The sequence below is a fragment of the Eriocheir sinensis genome, chromosome 25 (assembly GCF_024679095.1).
Source record: "Eriocheir sinensis breed Jianghai 21 chromosome 25, ASM2467909v1, whole genome shotgun sequence".
NCBI classification, from domain to species: domain Eukaryota; kingdom Metazoa; phylum Arthropoda; class Malacostraca; order Decapoda; family Varunidae; genus Eriocheir; species Eriocheir sinensis.
Window position 1 is genome coordinate 5,782,725 of NC_066533.1, and position 16,767 is coordinate 5,799,491.

General features: G+C 43.3%; 2 protein-coding genes across 6 annotated transcripts in view; both read left to right on the forward strand.

Moving 5' to 3' along the window:
• The first annotated feature begins 1,578 nt into the window (after positions 1-1,578).
• On the forward strand, positions 1,579-3,514 carry LOC127003248 (uncharacterized). Its single transcript, XM_050869654.1, has one exon. The coding sequence runs from the start codon at positions 1,884-1,886 to the stop codon at positions 2,493-2,495; it is 612 nt and encodes a 203-aa protein (XP_050725611.1). The 5' UTR covers positions 1,579-1,883; the 3' UTR covers positions 2,496-3,514.
• Positions 3,515-6,102: 2,588 nt separating this feature from the next.
• LOC127003249 (protein transport protein Sec24A-like) overlaps positions 6,103-16,767 on the forward strand; it is a 31,187-nt gene continuing 20,522 nt past the window's right edge. For 2 of the 5 annotated variants that reach the window (XM_050869655.1, XM_050869659.1), the window contains exons 1-3: positions 6,114-6,232; positions 15,148-15,254; positions 16,232-16,632. In XM_050869655.1, coding sequence (XP_050725612.1) covers positions 16,233-16,632 — 400 coding nt within the window. In that variant the 5' untranslated portion in view covers positions 6,114-6,232; positions 15,148-15,254; position 16,232. Of the gene's footprint in view, positions 6,233-13,446; positions 13,540-15,147; positions 15,255-16,231; positions 16,633-16,767 lie in introns of all 5 variants that reach the window. The other 3 variants (XM_050869657.1, XM_050869658.1, XM_050869656.1) reach the window with 3 other exon arrangements.

Here is a 16,767-nt window from a genome sequence, read left to right on the forward strand (position 1 = left end):
GTGATGGGTGTTGGGTGTTGAGGGGGGAGGAGGGATGGGGCAGAGGAAGGATTAAGAGGCGTGGGTGTCTTCATGGCGCCCGGCCCCTGTGTTCATTTCCGCATCCTTGGAGTTTGCGTGTGTGTGCAAGCATCCCTATCAAATAATATCCTCCTCTTTCCCATCTTCCTCTCCTCCTCCTCCTCCTCCTCTTCTTCCTCGTTCACTGCCTCTTGCTCTTCCGTCTCCACATTCTCTTCGTTCTTGTCATCTCATTTTGTACTTATTATCTTCACCATCTCTTTCTCCTCTCCTTCCTCCTCTTCTCTCTCCTCCTCCTTCGCTTGCAGGAATATGAGGGGATTACAAGAGGCCAGTGGAATTATATACGGCAGCTTCTAAAGATATTAACACTGCATTTTCCTGTTTTGATGTGTTAATGATGAAATAAAACTACTAACATTATCTTACGTATGGCAGCTTCTAAAGATATCAACACTGCATTTTCCTGTTTTGATGTGTTAATGATGAAATAAAACTACTAATATTATCTAACGTATGGCAGCTCCTAAAGATAATAACACTGCATTTTCCTGTTTTGATGTGTTAATGATGAAATAAAACTACTAACATTATCTTACGTATGGCAGCTTCTAAAGATATCAACACTGCATTTTCCTGTTTTGATGTGTTAATGGATGAAATAAAACTACTAACATTATCTTACGTATGGCAGCTTCTAAAGATATTAACAATGCATTTTCCTGTTTTGATGTGTTAATGGGTGAAATAAAACTACTAACATTATCTTACGTATGGCAGCTTCTAAAGATATTAACACTGCATTTTCCTGTTTTGATGTGTTAATGGGTGAAATAAAACTACTAACATTATCTTACGTATGGCAGCTTCTAAAGATATTAACACTGCATTTTCCTGTTTTGATGTGTTAATGGATGAAATAAAACTACCAACATTATCTTACGTATGGCAGCTTCTAAAGATATTAACACTGCATTTTCCTGTTTTGATGTGTTAATGGGTGAAATAAAACTACTAACATTATCTTACGTATGGCAGCTTCTAAAGATATTAATAATGCTTCTTTTTCCTGTTTATAGATGCGTACCGTTGGGTGAAACATAACTACTACCAATAATTTTTTCACGGTAAAGGAAACGGATCAAGGGTTGGACAATACTGTGAAATTCCTGAACCTCCATGGAAAGATAAAAGCGTTGCCAAAAATAGATTATCAAATTAGAAAGTCTTTACTAGAATGACCAAAGGGTATCAGGTGGGCTTCATGGACTAAACGGGTAGAGGAACGGGGCAACTTTTCTTTCATTTTACAGTAAAGGAAGCAGCTCAAGGGCAAAAATAAACAGAAGCAAAAAAGGCCGCTATGCGCTGCTCCTTTAATGTAGCGATGAGTGTTCAAAATAAGGGTCAGTTTTGGGAGGAGTCAGTTTCAGTAGGAAGAGGAGAGGAAGGGGGCGAATGGAAGAGGAAAGGAAGGGGGAACTGGAAGGGGACAGGAAGGGGGCGACTAGGAGAGGAGAGGAAAGGGGGAACTGGAGGGGAAGAGGAAGGGGGGAACTAATATAATACCCAAGGTGTCATGTGGCGTTCATCGAGCAAAAGAGGAAAGGAAGGGAGCAGCTAATAGAATAACAGGCGGCAGGAAGGGCTAAAAATGTCATCCAGGAAGAGGCGGCGTGACGCGGGAGTCGCCTGTCGATGCCTCCCCTTCCTGATGGGCTCCGGAACAGCGTCAGGCCGCCGCTAACTTTTGCCTCCACTGACGCACGTACGCACGCCTATATCAAGGGATGCACGGTCCTGGGACTTCACACAGGCCCAAGGCAGCACCAGGGACGCCGCACCGCACCTAAAACTACAGGATGAGCGAGAAATGCCTTCACCGCCTTCTGGAGCCACAACGCAGGAAGTCCTTAGGCTCCTCCACGTCCATGAGGCTGCGGCGCCTGTCCCAGCCGACGCCGCCCCGCCAGAGGAAGCCTTCGGACACCCTGCTGAGGAGGAGGAGGAGCAGCCTGGGCCAGCAGGAGGAGCGGCTGGAGCGGGCAGCAGGCAGCAGCAGCACACACAGCAGGAGGCGCCGCTCGGCCACGCACCGCCGCTGCACCCTGGCCACCCTCGCCTTCTGCCAGCTGCCCAGCGACGCCTCTTCGCCTGCCTCCTCTCCTACATCCCCCTCTACTCCTTCAGACTTCCCGACATCCTTCCTTAGGCCCTCGAGCAACGGGGAGGGCAGGCGGAGCAACGGCAGCAGGGGCAGCCCGTGGCACAACCTACGGAGGGCGTGGTCCCTGATTTCGGTGTCCTGCTGGAGGGAGACCCTGGCCCAGGAGGAGAGGAAGAAGGAAGCCAAGATGCGGGAGAGGAAGAGGAAGGTTCCTAAGGGTATCCTGAGGCCGCCGACGCGGTACTGCTACCACAGGGGCGTGTCGGGGCTGCCGGTGTCCTGTAACATCGTCACACGCACCAAGTAGAGCGGCGAGGGAGACAGCTTGGTGTCGACAACATGAAGACCGTAACTCCCGAAGGAGACCACCAGAACACAAGAGGACAACGCCCCTCAAGGAATAGAACTCCAAGAAGACAGAAATCCAACCTCACATTCCTGGAAGCCTTTACGAATGCTACGCCGCCACAAGGCAAGGTCCGCGACGCCCCTGCAGCGGGAAGATTGACTTATTGACGTGGAAGGGTGACTCAGCGTGTACATGGCAGAGGACAGGACATGCAGGTCGGTATTCTCAAACGCTTCCGCCCCTCACATCAACTACTTCCAAAGGCCGACAAGAAGATCAGTTAGGTTCTACATAATGGGTGTGTTTTTAAGTTCATGGTACAGAGGAAGGGTCAAACTACAAGAAGGGTATCTGGACACCTCTCCTTCCGAAACTGACCTCTCTTTCGGCCACCTCTTTGGATTCTTTTTAGGAGCAGCAAGTAGCGGGCTTTTTTATTAATGTTTCCTTTTGTTGTGCCCTTGAGCTGTCTCCTTTGTTGTAAAAAAAAATAACACTACCCGTGGAAATGTTCACAACTCATACGAGAGCCTTGTCAAACATGTGTAAGAAAACGACCTACAGAGTCTTGCTGAGGGACCTGTGTGAGTGAGCGGTTGAGTGTGGCCTTGGTGAGGACAGATGCCCTGCATGCTGTACGTAAGGAGGCCAGAGATCCCGTGTCTAGATTCCTTGGGTGGTGGGTCGGGGAGTGTGACCCTTCCCGCCCCTGCCCCCTCATGTGACCCAGAGCCAAGACGCACGAGAACCTGAACGCTTGTATGGCTAGATGATGAATAAAATGTTAAGAAGGCCTCACTGATTGCTTGCTTTGATTATATCTATGGGTTAAAAAAAAGATACAACAATACAATAACCTGAACCCTTGTATGAGTAGATGACGAATAAACAGTTAAAAATATTTGACTATATAATTGACTGACTCTTTCTATGGTTACAAAATGATACAACAAAGAATGGACACTACGCTATGTTTGCCTTGTTATGTGTTATATAAAGAGGCGTACAATAAAGATGAACGCTTGTATGAACAGATAATGAATAAAACAGTTGAAGCTTGATGGACTCATTATTTCTATGGGGTCAAAACTATACAACATAGAAAAGACGTGCTTGCTGTATCTCATGTTACAAAAAAGTATCCAGTAGAGATGAAAGCTTGTATGAGTGAACGGTTAATAAGGTTTGATTGATTGACTGATTGATGATTTGATGAGTTCTTCGGTAACAAGAATGTATACAACTAAAAAAAAGATATGCTTACCGTATCCCATGTAATAAAAAGAGTATACAGCAAAAGTGAAGGCTTGTATGAATAGCTAAATAACAGGGAGCATACGCCAAGCCCAGGAGGCGCGTCGCTTCACTCACTCGCCGACTCCACCCCAGAAGGTCAAACCGGGCAAGCCTCCACGCAGCTGCCCTTCCCATTCTAAGCCCTTCCAAGGACCTGAACCAGCCATGAGGTACGTGGGCGTCCCCTTGGTCTCCTCCACTCAGGGTTGTCTTGTACAGAAACAACCCCACTGGCGTTCACACACTAAGGTGGTTGATTGACTGAATGATTTGATTTCTAGGATGCAAAAGGATACAACAAAGAAAAATAATAGATATGCTTGCCGTACCCCATGTAATAATAAAGGTATACAGATGTGATGAACGCATGTGTGAATAGATGATGAATAAGCAGTTAAAAGAAGGCTGCACTGGTTGCTTGATTTGGTCACTTCTATGGTAAAAAAATATATACAACAAAAAAATAAAATATAAAGTTGCGTACCCTATGTAATTAAAAAAAAAAAGTATACAGTAAAGATTCGACTAATCCGTGAACTTTTATAATCACTAGGAAGAAGTTAACGATTGGTTGATTTCGCTGTTGCAAAATACACACTTCTGGGAATAGCCTTCTGAATATGCTGATAAAGATGCACCCCGCTTACATAATCATCAGGGCGACTATTAACGCAGCTTGATAAGATTGATAAGCCTTGGAATGCTGACCCTATGAAACTATTACCCAAGATATTACTTTTTACTCGGCTAAATGAGGAAACAATATCTACAGTGAATTAGCAAGTGATGACAGGGGATTCAGATAAAGCGAGAGGTGACGATAATAGCTCCAAAGGAATTACGTATCCTATCAAGCTTCCATTACAACTTTCCCAAGGCTTTAGAGAAGTTTAACCGGGTTTTCATGGGTGATTTTTCCGTTCAGAGTGCAAAAGTCGTGTAGGCACAACTATCACTAGAATCAAAATATATTTCAACGTATATCAAGCTCCCATTATACAACTCCCAAGGTCGCAGAGAAGTTTAATCGGGTTTTCATGGGTAATATTTTCCGTTCATGGAGCAAAAGTCGTGTACAAATATCATTAGAATCACAAAATAGCCCATGAAAACCTTGGGAACGTCCATGAGTCTTTTCAAACGGATATAGACTGAGGGGCCGATATGTTTTAAGGATACGGGCTTTAAAACAATCACATCTTACGTCACTAGATAAATATTTAAAGAGACAGCTGTGGGCAGGCTCACGCTACAGTACCTACTCTTTATCAACTATCTCTATGTTATGACGGCGGTGACCTGTGTGTTGTTGTGTGTATTGTATGTATATTATCTTGTGTTAGAGCCTGCCATCCCTCCACTATTGTTTTCTGCCTTGCGTGGTGGTAAAATATGTTATCCTGTCAAGAGTATATGTACCGCTTAACCTTGACACCGATCTTCCCTCCATGGCCTCAATCCTTTACTTGGTCACTGTGCCTCCTCTCAGCGGCCTCCACACATTTATCTCGGCCTATATATTCCTTTCCATGCATCCTTTCTGCTTGGTAATAGTTCCTTTGCCTTAGTATAATTTAGAATGTTAAAATTGGTCGGGTTAACTAATTCGAATGCAGTTTGTGTAGGGTTTCTTGATGTTCTCGTGCCCCTGACCCGCTGTAAAGTTAAGGGATTATTTTCTGATGCTTTAGGTTAGTGGATATGTGGGGAAGGAGGAAGATAAGGTGACAGACGAGAAGAAAATAGCAGCGAGTGTGTGGCGGTGGCAGAGCATTGTGGGTAATTTGCCACGTCTCGGCCACCCATGAAATTACTAACAAGGCCACCCCGCATTGACAGAACTCGACAAAAAGAACAATCATAATTTCACATCAACAACCAGAACCATTTGGCATTCTAGACAAGGTAATATAGTGCCGTAAAAATATTTGATAATTGTACAATAGCGAGCCCTGGCAACTGCATCGACCCAGCCATGGAAATAACTGTAAAACTCACTATACATTGACAAAACCGAATAAAAAGGACAAAAATAACTCCAAAACATTAAATAAAACAAAATGACATAGACATCTCCACCATAGCGAGCCCTAGGAACTACATTAACCCAGCCAGCACATCCCCCAAAACACCTCTATACCCAAATACACATGGATAGAAAGAATATTAATACTTAGAGATTAATAAATAGGGACGTTAGCATGGTGGGTAAGGTGTGGTAAGGGTGTAAAAAGGATGTAATGAGGTGGAGGGTGGCGAGCTCTGGCAGTCCCTCCGTTGCGTCACTTCCGTCACAGCTGAGAGGGACGTGTGTGGCGAGTGTCATGGCTTCGGCGCCTATTTTCCGCGGATTTTGCCACTTTTAGGATAGATTTGTAACGTTTTCCGCCGTAATTAAGGTGAGTTCATGACGGGGGAGAAGTCTGCAGCGTCTCAGTGCTCTAAATAACCCACAGTGCCCGATAATTACCAGACGTCTCTTGTTGACCACTGCCCTCCATCATTTCGAAGTCTTTATTATGACACTTTTAGGATAGATTTATAACATTCTCTGCCGTAATTAAGGTGAGGTCATGGCGAGGAATATATCTGCCGTGTTTCAGTACCCCAAATTACCCCAGTGCCCCATAATTACCAAACGTCCCTTGTTGACCACTGCCCTCCGTCATTTCGAAGTCTTATTATGACATTTTTAGGAAAGATTCATAACATTTTCTGCCATAATTAAGGTGAGGAATTTATCTGCCGTGTTTCAGTACCTTAAATAACCCTCAGTGCCCCATAAATACCAAACGTCCCTTGTTGACCACTGCCCTCGATCATTTCGAAGTCTATTATGACACTTTTAGGATAGATTTATAATATTCTCTGCCATAATTAAGGTGAGTTCATGACGAGGAAAATATCTGCTGTGTTTCAGTACCCCAAGTAGCCCCAGTACCTCATAATTACTTAATGTCCCTTGTTGACCCTTGCCCTCCATCATTATTTCTGCGGATTTTGCCTCTTTTATGGTAGATTTGTTATATTTTCCGCTGTAATTAGGGTGAATTCATGGCGAGGAATATACCTGCCGTGTTTCAGTACCCCAAAGAACCTCAGTGTCCCATATTTACCTTAGCCCTTGTTGACCACTGCCCTACATCATTTCGGAGTCTTCATTATGGCACTTTTAGGATGGATTTGTTATATTTTCCGCCGTAATTGAGGTGAGTTCATGGTGAAGAATATATCTGCCGTCTTCCAGTATACCCCAAATAACCTTCGTGCCTCATAATTATCTAACGTCCCTTGTGACCATTGCCCTCCATTCTTTCATAGTCTTGATGTACAAAATTGTGCAATTCACTACATCTGTCACCAGAAAAACATGAACCACGTAAGAAAATCAGTGGTTGGGTGAAACCATAAATTGTCCATCATTTTTTCTGTGGATTTTTCCACTTTTAGGGTAGATTTTTTATGTTTTCTGCCGTAATTGAGGTGAGTTCATGGCGAGGAATATATCTGCCGTGTTTCAGTCCCCCAAATAACCCCAATGCCTCATAATTACCTAACGTCCCTTGTTGACCGTTGCCGTCCATCATTTCGCAGTTAATTACTATGTCCAAGTGGCAGATTACTCACCACTTCGTCTCATTTATATCAGTTAAGCATCCACAAGTCACCATAAGCGAGGATGTAAGGTAATACATATGGCCCCCTTTGGTGTTAGTTTGACAAGAGGCTGTGGGATTTAAACTTCAGTCCCATGATAAGATTTGCTCCTTCACATTATTATCAAGATCATAAATACTCAGGCAGTGTTATGTGGAGGCTTAAATGGTTGGAAGCTTGACCTATTTACAAGCCAACCAAACTCGAGTTCTTAGCGTAGCCTCCAGCTTGTCCACTCCCTTCCTTCTGTCACTTTCCCAAATCATTTACCTTGAGGGGAATGAAATGGCCCGGGCAGGTAAGAGTGTGTACATGTGTACGTGGATGCCTGGCCACCACTTTAAAAGTTAGCAAGTGTTTCTAGCCACCTATTTGCTTCTCAGTGTCTAATATTTCTTTGTCTAATATGTTTTGGGTAGGGCTAATCATGTCTTAAGATTTCTCTAGTTTTATTTGCAGCCAGACAGTGATTATGTTATGAAGGGAAGCAGGGATATAGGCATTGTTTGAGAGCTGCACCCATATTATTAGCCAGGGGACATTTAACACAGGTATAAGGCTTTCTTTGCTTTCCCTTGCTTGTTTGTGTTTTGAAATAGACTGATGATTATTCCCAGCTGTTGTCAGGTTATGTTGCCGGGTTGGATTGGTATTACTTGTGGAGGGAATGCAAAGTATATGTATCCGTTTGTTTGCATTAGTTTTCATAATAAGGCTAGAGAGCTAACTGCTCGGAAGAGTGCCTCATGTCTGTGTATATTTTGTCAGACCAATTTTCAAAGGTTTTGCCATAAGAGCTGCTGACTACACACTGTAAACTTCTTTAGGTGCCGTGCACAACATGTCAAGTTCAAGCTCAGGTCAATCTGGCTGGGGGACCAACAAAACAAACCACTCCCCTGTTGATACCGAAAGACAGACTTTTGCCTAAATGCCATCCTTTTGTCCAGTGATAAGATGCAGAAATATCGGAACAAGTTCTCCGATAAGTCATTCTACAGACTACCAGCTGTGGACAAGATACAGGGACTGAAGGGAGAGAAAGTAACCCGAGAACAGTGAGGGCAGTGGTTGGCCAACCACTGCCTCACCCCCTTCCCTCCCTCCCCAAAACTAATGATTTCTGATTAAAAAAATTCTGGAAATTGAGCAAACACATTAAAACACCCCAGAAATAAAAGTTTCACAATATGCAGAAACATTTAAGCCCCCACATGACATGAGGAAGTTGTACTCTGCCACTGCTTGTGTTGAGCCACTGCCTCAACCACCATGCTGTCATGGGTGCCATAGCGAAATGTATCACAAGTATTTATCTTTAATAATCAAACTTGACAAATCCAACTAAATGTAACATTACATTCTAACAGGGGGCGAGGGGACTCCTTGCTCCCTCCTTTATTTTAATCTAACCAGACCTGGCAACACTTAATGGGTGGAGGGATACCACACTTTCAGATAGGCTAATCCACAGGGGGGTCAAGGTTGTCAGGTTTGTTGTATGGTGAGCAACTCCTGTGTTGGTATGTTGCATAAACAGCCACAAGGTAAAACTAGGGAACAACTACTTCTCCCCCTCCACCACCCCAGCCCCCCCTACCCCCCAAGACAAGCCTGGGGAACTGTGGGGAACCGGGGTTTGGGGGGGAAGCCAAAATCACTGAAAATGGGCTTTCAAAATATCCCTAGAAAAATCCCTAAATTAGGGAATATTCCCTGTTCTCGAAAGTAAGGAAAATCCCTACCGTATACTCACTTGCGTGGGCTAATCGCTAACCATCCCAAAACAGCCCTGAGCCATGACTCAAGGTCATCCGGGACTCGGGCTGAACAGGCCCGGGCTATACCTGCCCCTCAACACGGCAACCGTTGGGCTGCGTGTTCTAAAAAAAATAATAACCACGTGTGGTGGACCTGGTCTCACATGCGTGGGCTAATCGCTAACCAAGCATACCATCGCTAACCAAGCGTACCATCGCTTACCAAGCATACCATCGCTAACCAAGCATACCATCGCTAACCAAGCGTACCATCGCTAACCAAGCGTACCATCGCTAACCAAGCGTACCATCGCTAACCAAGCGTACCGTCACTAATCAAACGTTTGTAGACCATATGCTAACCAAGCATACCATCGCTAATGAAGCGAATTATTTCCGCCGCACCAGCACCATGGCGCTAACCAAGCTCGCTTGTAGATTAATCCCTTTAGGGAACTGTGGTTTTGGTGGTCGTTAGCTCGATTAATCCCTGTAGGGAACAGTGGTTTTGGTGGTGGACGGCCAAATCACTGAAAAATGGGCTTTCAAAATGTCCCTACAAAAATCCTCAAAATCGGGAAAAATCCCTAGTCTCTAAAGAAAGGAAATTCCCTAATGTATACTCTTGTAATTTATTCCTATATAACGTAGCAGCCGCCGCAGCGGGTCTGTTGACGAGCGTCAGGCGTGTAATCGCGCATTGAACAATATCAGTTTGTTTTCGACACGTGCTTGTCACACCATATGTGACACGTGACACGCTCGTGTCTTCGTTGGACCCGGTATTGGGATAGTAATTGGTCCTTTTGTTAACCTACATGCACACCAATTAAGAGGTTAAATACTCAGTTAACACTTACCGAAAGGTAAAGTAGACGGATATTTTTGAGGGAGTGAGTGTCGGGCCTTCCATCCATTATGGCGGCTTGAAAACAACTGACTTCAGGAACCCGCCGTTAGGTGCCGCCACTGAAACACCCTCGCGTAGTAACATTTTACGAATGTATTCCTTTAAAATTAGAAAATACAAATAGCTGCGGCATTAGTTGCTTTAATATAGAGAAAAAAAGAACGTAAAACTCTTAAAAGACCTTTTTTGTCTGAAATCGTTATAATCCATGCGCGTTTTGGATATTACTGACTTAGGAACTAGTTTCTGTGGTGTAGTATAAGGCAGCTAAGAGGCTCAGTCTGCCCACAGAGCCCTCGTGTCATACAACAACACTGGACTTGGAAATTTTCCAGGCACCCCCACATAATCAAGCCGTTTACGCAGTAAATTGGTACGACCGGGAACTAAAACCTTCGCAAATGTGAAGCAAAAGAAGTATCCTATGCAGTACCCATGCTATTTTTTCGGTATATTAGAAGCAGTTGTTAGCTAGATTAAACCAGCCACAATACTTAACCACAACACTGCATACAAATCACACAGACACAACCTTGCCCCTGGAAACCAGCAGAAATGTTTAGTGTTTGGGTTTGTTTTCATGCTCAGTGATAACAGTTGTGGTTGTGTAATCCCCTCATTCTAATTATTGCCATCAGATTGATCCTCCTTAACTGCTAAAGATTTGGAAAACTTATGCAATTTTTAAATATACATTTGTTTCAAATAAACCCTCTGTTTTGAAAACAATACTGACCATTTTTTGTGGAAAGTAACCATAACAGGCTTTTTTAATTTATTTTCTCTCCCTTGAGCGGCCTCCTTTACCGTAAAATAATAATTTGTCACCAATTGTTAAGGAATCCATTTAAACCAAAATATAAAACCCACGTGAGATAACTCACCCACACAAAATTTGTAACTTCTGTCAAATGAGGTGCCCAGCAGGGGAGGGGCACCAAGCACCACCACTGAGTTATGCACAGCGAGTTACTTCTGCTACGTACATTAAATTTTCACGTGAAAGCAGTAATAGGACAATAGACCCTCAATACCCTGCACACAGGGTCAAGTGTCAAGTCTAAAAGTCTTAGTGTTTGCACGTCTTAAAAGTATTCATGAAATTTACTTTTTAAAACTTCAGTAAATATTAGCTACAATTAGGAGCAGAGTAATAAAAGTTTAACAAGTTACAGGTAACTCTCGATTTACGCGAGTATTGTGTCCTTGAAGAGGTCACGTAAATCAAAAACAATGTAAATCAAACGAGGCAGGTTTGTACCTTTATTGCCTACTGTATCACTCTGACTCCTCTCCCTCTCGTGGTTCCTCCTCTGGCTGCCCTTCCCCTTGTGGTAACACAGCAGCGAGGGTGTTGTTGTTGTTTAGTAGCGTGGCAGCGTGGGTACTGTATTGTTGTTCAAGTGGCGCTCAGGAAGAACTGAGCTCAGCTGTGTGGCTGCGGCACCGTGTGAGTCCAGTTGCATGAGACGTGGTGGCCACTCCATAAAATATCGCGTATAAGTGAAAAAAAACATGTAAATTAAACATTTATTTGGATTTTGGACCCCGCATTATTTCAAAAACGCGTAAACCAAACTCACGTAAATCGAGAGTTACCTTTATTAGTTTTATAGAAAAAGTTCATTTGCAAACACTTTTATTGTGGTACATCAATGTTTTTTGTGGGTAAAAATAAATATACTTATTTATTTAAGTGTAATGTTAAAAGGAAAGTCGGGAGCACACACTATAGCTGTGCGTGGCAGCAGTGCTCACCTCCGCCCTGTTGACCCGTTGAGCCTGTGGTGTGAATGAACCCTTAACCTGACCCAGGGCCAGTGCGTCATCTGGGTTGTCACAGTTCACCTTCCCCAGGTTTCCACAGGAACTCATTTATTGACTGGGCTGTGCAGTGACTGCCCAGGCTGGAATTCGAACCCAGGCCCTCAGATTCATAGTCAGGGACACTAATCACTGTACCATAAAAAAATGTGTGATTCAATTTTGTTATAATCCAGGACATTAAATTAATGTATAAAAATCATTATAATCATTGTGCAAGTCACTGCTAGTCCATGAATCAGTGGGATATTTTCCATGATCTTAGGTTTGTGCCCTTCCCTTCCCTCCTCCATTTCCCTCCACAAAATGCATTTACATGTGTTGGCAATATTTAGTTGACAATATTTGAGTGATCTGGCCACAGGGCACAACATAAACCCATAAAAATTTTAAAAAATATGAGGATTTTGGGGCCTGGAATGAATTATTTTTTTCTACATTAATTTTAATGGAATAAATTGCTTCCTAATTCGAACATTCTCAATTTGAACAGCCCAAATGAACCAATTAAGTTCGAAACACGAGGTACCACTGTATGTTGAATCAGTCTCACGGAGTAGTCACCACTTTGACACAAAGTCATTCCAGTGATACCCCATGATTCGGCATAGACATTATTACCAAAGGCACCAATCCGCCTCTCCAAGTCCCCATTTAGTGTCCATGTCTCACAACCATAGAGTAAGACAGGGAGCACAAAGTACTTGAAGATCCAGCTCTTTGTCCTTCTGCACAGGTATTGACAACGCCATATACTCGTGTTGAGCGAGTCCATAACACTGTGGGCCAGGCCAATCCGTCGTAAGACTCCTGGCCAGATTCACCGTTGTTATGAACTATGCTACCAAGATACATGAAACTTTCTGAGATCTCAATGTCCTCACCACACGCATGAACAGACTGTACTATTTCATCTAGCAAACCTCCAAACACCTGTACCTTGGTCTTGGCCCAGGAGACCTGAAGTCCCGAGGGCTTCGCCTCATTGTGCAGTGCCTTGAGAGCTATCACCTAAACCTCCAGCGACTCCGCTAGGATTACTGCATCATCAGCAAAAACAAGGTCAGTGACCCTGGTATTGCCAATGGATGCTCTGCAATGACTCTGGTCCACAACTCTGCCCAGTACTCAGCCCATACATGTGTTGAAAAGCGATGGGGCAAGGACACAGCCCTGCCTCACTCCCACATTCATGGGAAAGAAGCTGGACCAGCTTTTAAGATCTATGGGTTTATAAGATGCACCCCCCCAATTTTGGGCAGGCATTTGAAAAATAATAATATGATAAATGGGTTTAAACTACGAGTGCCAGGTGAAGATTTTTCGGCTGACATTCCTAGCCCTTCCCACTATCAGGTCATTTTTAACGTTTCATACGTATTCATATCCTTTTTACATCCCAATATTTTACATCCAAAACCCTTAATATTTGCTGGGACTTACCTGAACTGGTCCTTCTTAGAGACTCAAGAGACATAAACAAGAGTATGCTGCTTTGAGACGTAAACAAACATGGTGTAGACAGCGACATTGCTAGAGGGGTAACGGCTACAAAGTTTGTAAATCATATTTTTTGTATTATTCTACATAGTAATTCTAGTTGTTGTAATATTTTAGTACATTTTTAAAACGTTAGGAAATGTGTAAATAAATTTTGTTATTCTCTATATTGTCAAATATGGTATTCCTATGTTATTGAATATGCCAAAGAACACTGACATTATCCATAGACTAAGCTAGCAAAAAAATTCAAAATGCATAAGGAATGCTTTAAGTTGGACACAGTCAGGAATGTTGCTGATTATTCCCATGAATTTCCATATATTACTATGAATTACCAAATCTGTAACCTGCAAGAAAGTTTTCAGACTCGTAATTTCTTGGAATTTCACAACTATAATCACGCTCAAGTACTGTCCAACTTTCCATCCACTGATGTAGCTCACTAGGCAGTTTAGTTTATAATTGAGGTGACCAGTTTTTCATTTGCTTAGTTTTCCTTACTTGTGAAATGAGATTAGATTATTATTATTATTATATACATTATTATATTATTATTAGGATTATTTATTCATTTTAAACTATTCTGTGTGGCTTCCATAATTACATCATGAAGGTATTTTAGTTAGAAGCTTCATCATATTAGTTTAAAGCTGTGAAATAGAAAATGTATAGACGGAAAACTGTAAATGTGTCGTCCAGTCTCCAAATATTTGAATATGAACACCTGTGACAACTTGGAACATGATGAGTCATTGAGAGTTCATCAAGATCCATATTGTTCAAAATTTCTGATCAGTTTCATTGGATTGACTATTAGTGACTGGATAGAGCTTGGCCTAATCAGTCGTCAGAAGTCTATCTAGGCCCACTTGTTGAGGGATGAGCAGCCTCTAGCAGCCATTAGCCACACCAGAGCACTCATTTATCTAAAAAGCTAGATGATATCATAATATTGGCGGCCAAGTTTGAAAGTGATAGCAGCAGAAGTTTTCGCATAATATATATATTTTTTTAAATCCTCCATTTTTTTTAACATTTTTTAGACGACACTACTTTACTATTCTTAGTCGTATTATATATTTTTTGGTTTCTCAAGCAAACTTGATTCCTTTACTAAATCTGCACGAGAGTTTTTTTTAGATAGCTTCATAATTTTATGCAGAAAAAAATTTGTATGGTATAATTTTTTTTTCTTTGGTTTTGCTAGATTAATAGTTTTTTTTTTTTTTTTACTTAGAATTATTTACTCATGCGATTTTAGTCCTTTCATTGTTGTTCTGGGTGCAAAAAACAAAATTGGAATAGGTTCATTAGTTTTCCTGGGGTATATTATTGTATGTTAACTTTGTTTTGAGTAATTTCAAGCTCAAGACAAGACAAGTTCTATGTCCTCAAAAAGTCATTGGTAGGTCTTTTTTTTTTTTTTTTTTTTTTTTTTTTTTCATGTACATCTATTTGAGAGCATTTTGGGCACTTGGTCCCCTCCTCAAATGAGAATATTATGCACTCGCAGGTGTGGGTGTCATGGGGTGCCACCCCACTCATTGTAGCCAGGTGGTGTTCTGATGTCTAAAATCCTCCAGACTTGTACTGGCGCTGTCATCTATTCTTGCTTCCTTCTTTGCCTGCTTCTTGGAAGGTGTTTCCATCTTCTTTTTAGTTCTCTGGTCCCTCCTGCCTAGTGCGTTGAGGATGTGGGGAGAATTCCTGAACCCCAGAGAGACCAAGTAGTTGGCTGCAGTTTGGCCTGCTAAGCTCCGCCCACAGGTATATAAACTCACATATGTTGTAGAAAAAGCTCACGAAAACGCTCTCAAAAACGCTTGAAAGATAACTATACGAGTGAAGGTGGTGCACTTGTGCGTCCAGGACGGGGGGGGTCAATATGGTCAATTTTTACACAGATACGATGAAGTTATGAGTATCTAGTTTACCATAGTGTGCCATAAGGCCTCAGGGAACCAGAAAGTTCAAGAACAGAAAAAGGAATATTTTTTGCCCGAAAATATGAATATACACTCGGCCCCCGATTTAACGGATTTCAGATTTAACGGACCACAAAATCTCAACGGACAATTACCCAGCAACGGACATTCTGTCCGTTGCTGGGTAGATTCACCCAGTGTGACACCGGCTTTAGAAACATCAAAACCCTAAAATAACAAAAGAAGAGATGGAAGAAAAGAATGGGATCCTGTGCAACATGTGGAAAATAAGAAATGCAAATTGAGAAGCCCAAATCCATAATAAACACACACACACACACACACATGGGCCCCAATAAAAATATCGTTCAGGTTGTGCCGATGCAAAGGCCATGCCGCCGACACTAATCATCACCATCACTTGTCATTATCAGCCGCCCGTCAGCTGTTCGGGCCCAGCACACGGCCAGTGTGGCAGAATGAAATGTCTGGGTTGTCCGGATGCCGTGTTCGCTGCCAGACATGCGTGGTATCACCCACTTGCACTTGTGCAAAAATAAGAAGGCTTATACTAATGATGTAAAGCTGTATTCTTTTGTCTCTTCTCAGGATCTTAGGGAGGAGTTTGCTTTGATCTGTTTCAGATTATATCAGATGACAGGGTGGGATTGCCTTTATTACAGCTCCTGTTATGGTTCACTTCACTTCTGTTCCAGTGGTTGTTGTCATTGTGGTTGTCATTTTATTTCTCTTATTACTGTCTCCTGTTGCTTCACTCTCTGGATGAGAACAACACTTCATCAGTCCCTCTCTCCCCAGGATGCAGCAGCCACCTGCAGCAATAAATGGAGGGGGGCCAGGCCAGCCCCAGTTTTCCCAGGGGGCCCTGGCCAGACCCCCAGCATGGCCCCAAGCAGGCAAGCCTCCGGGGCCATTTCCACCCCCAGGTGCCGGGGCCCCAAGACCTGGCCTGCCCACCATGAATGGACCACCAATGGGTTCCATGATGAGGCCACCTCAGGGACCCCCGGCACCTCGAGCCTCACTGGTGAATGGCCAGCCAGCCCCCACATGGTCCTCCCCTAGACCAGGTGTTCCCCCACAGCCAGGCCCCCCAAGCGGCCCCCCGCCCCTCAAGCCTCCGCCAGCTTCCACCACCACCACCACCTCCCTAAACACCCCTCTCCTCAATGGGTACCAGCGGCCGCCCAACACGCCAGGTGAGCAGTCCTGACCTCTCATCTCTCCTCTCCTCTGGCTCCTCCTCCTCAGGGCATTGGTCTCTGCTGTGGTGCAGGAATAGAGTGGTTTTGCATCTGCCGTCACCTCTGCTGTCATATCCCTGATATCACTCT

Coding starts and splice junctions, on each gene's coding strand:
- LOC127003248 (XM_050869654.1), top strand. CDS start 1,884: ATGAGCGAGAAATGCCTTCACCGCCTTCTGGAGCCACAACGCAGGAAG.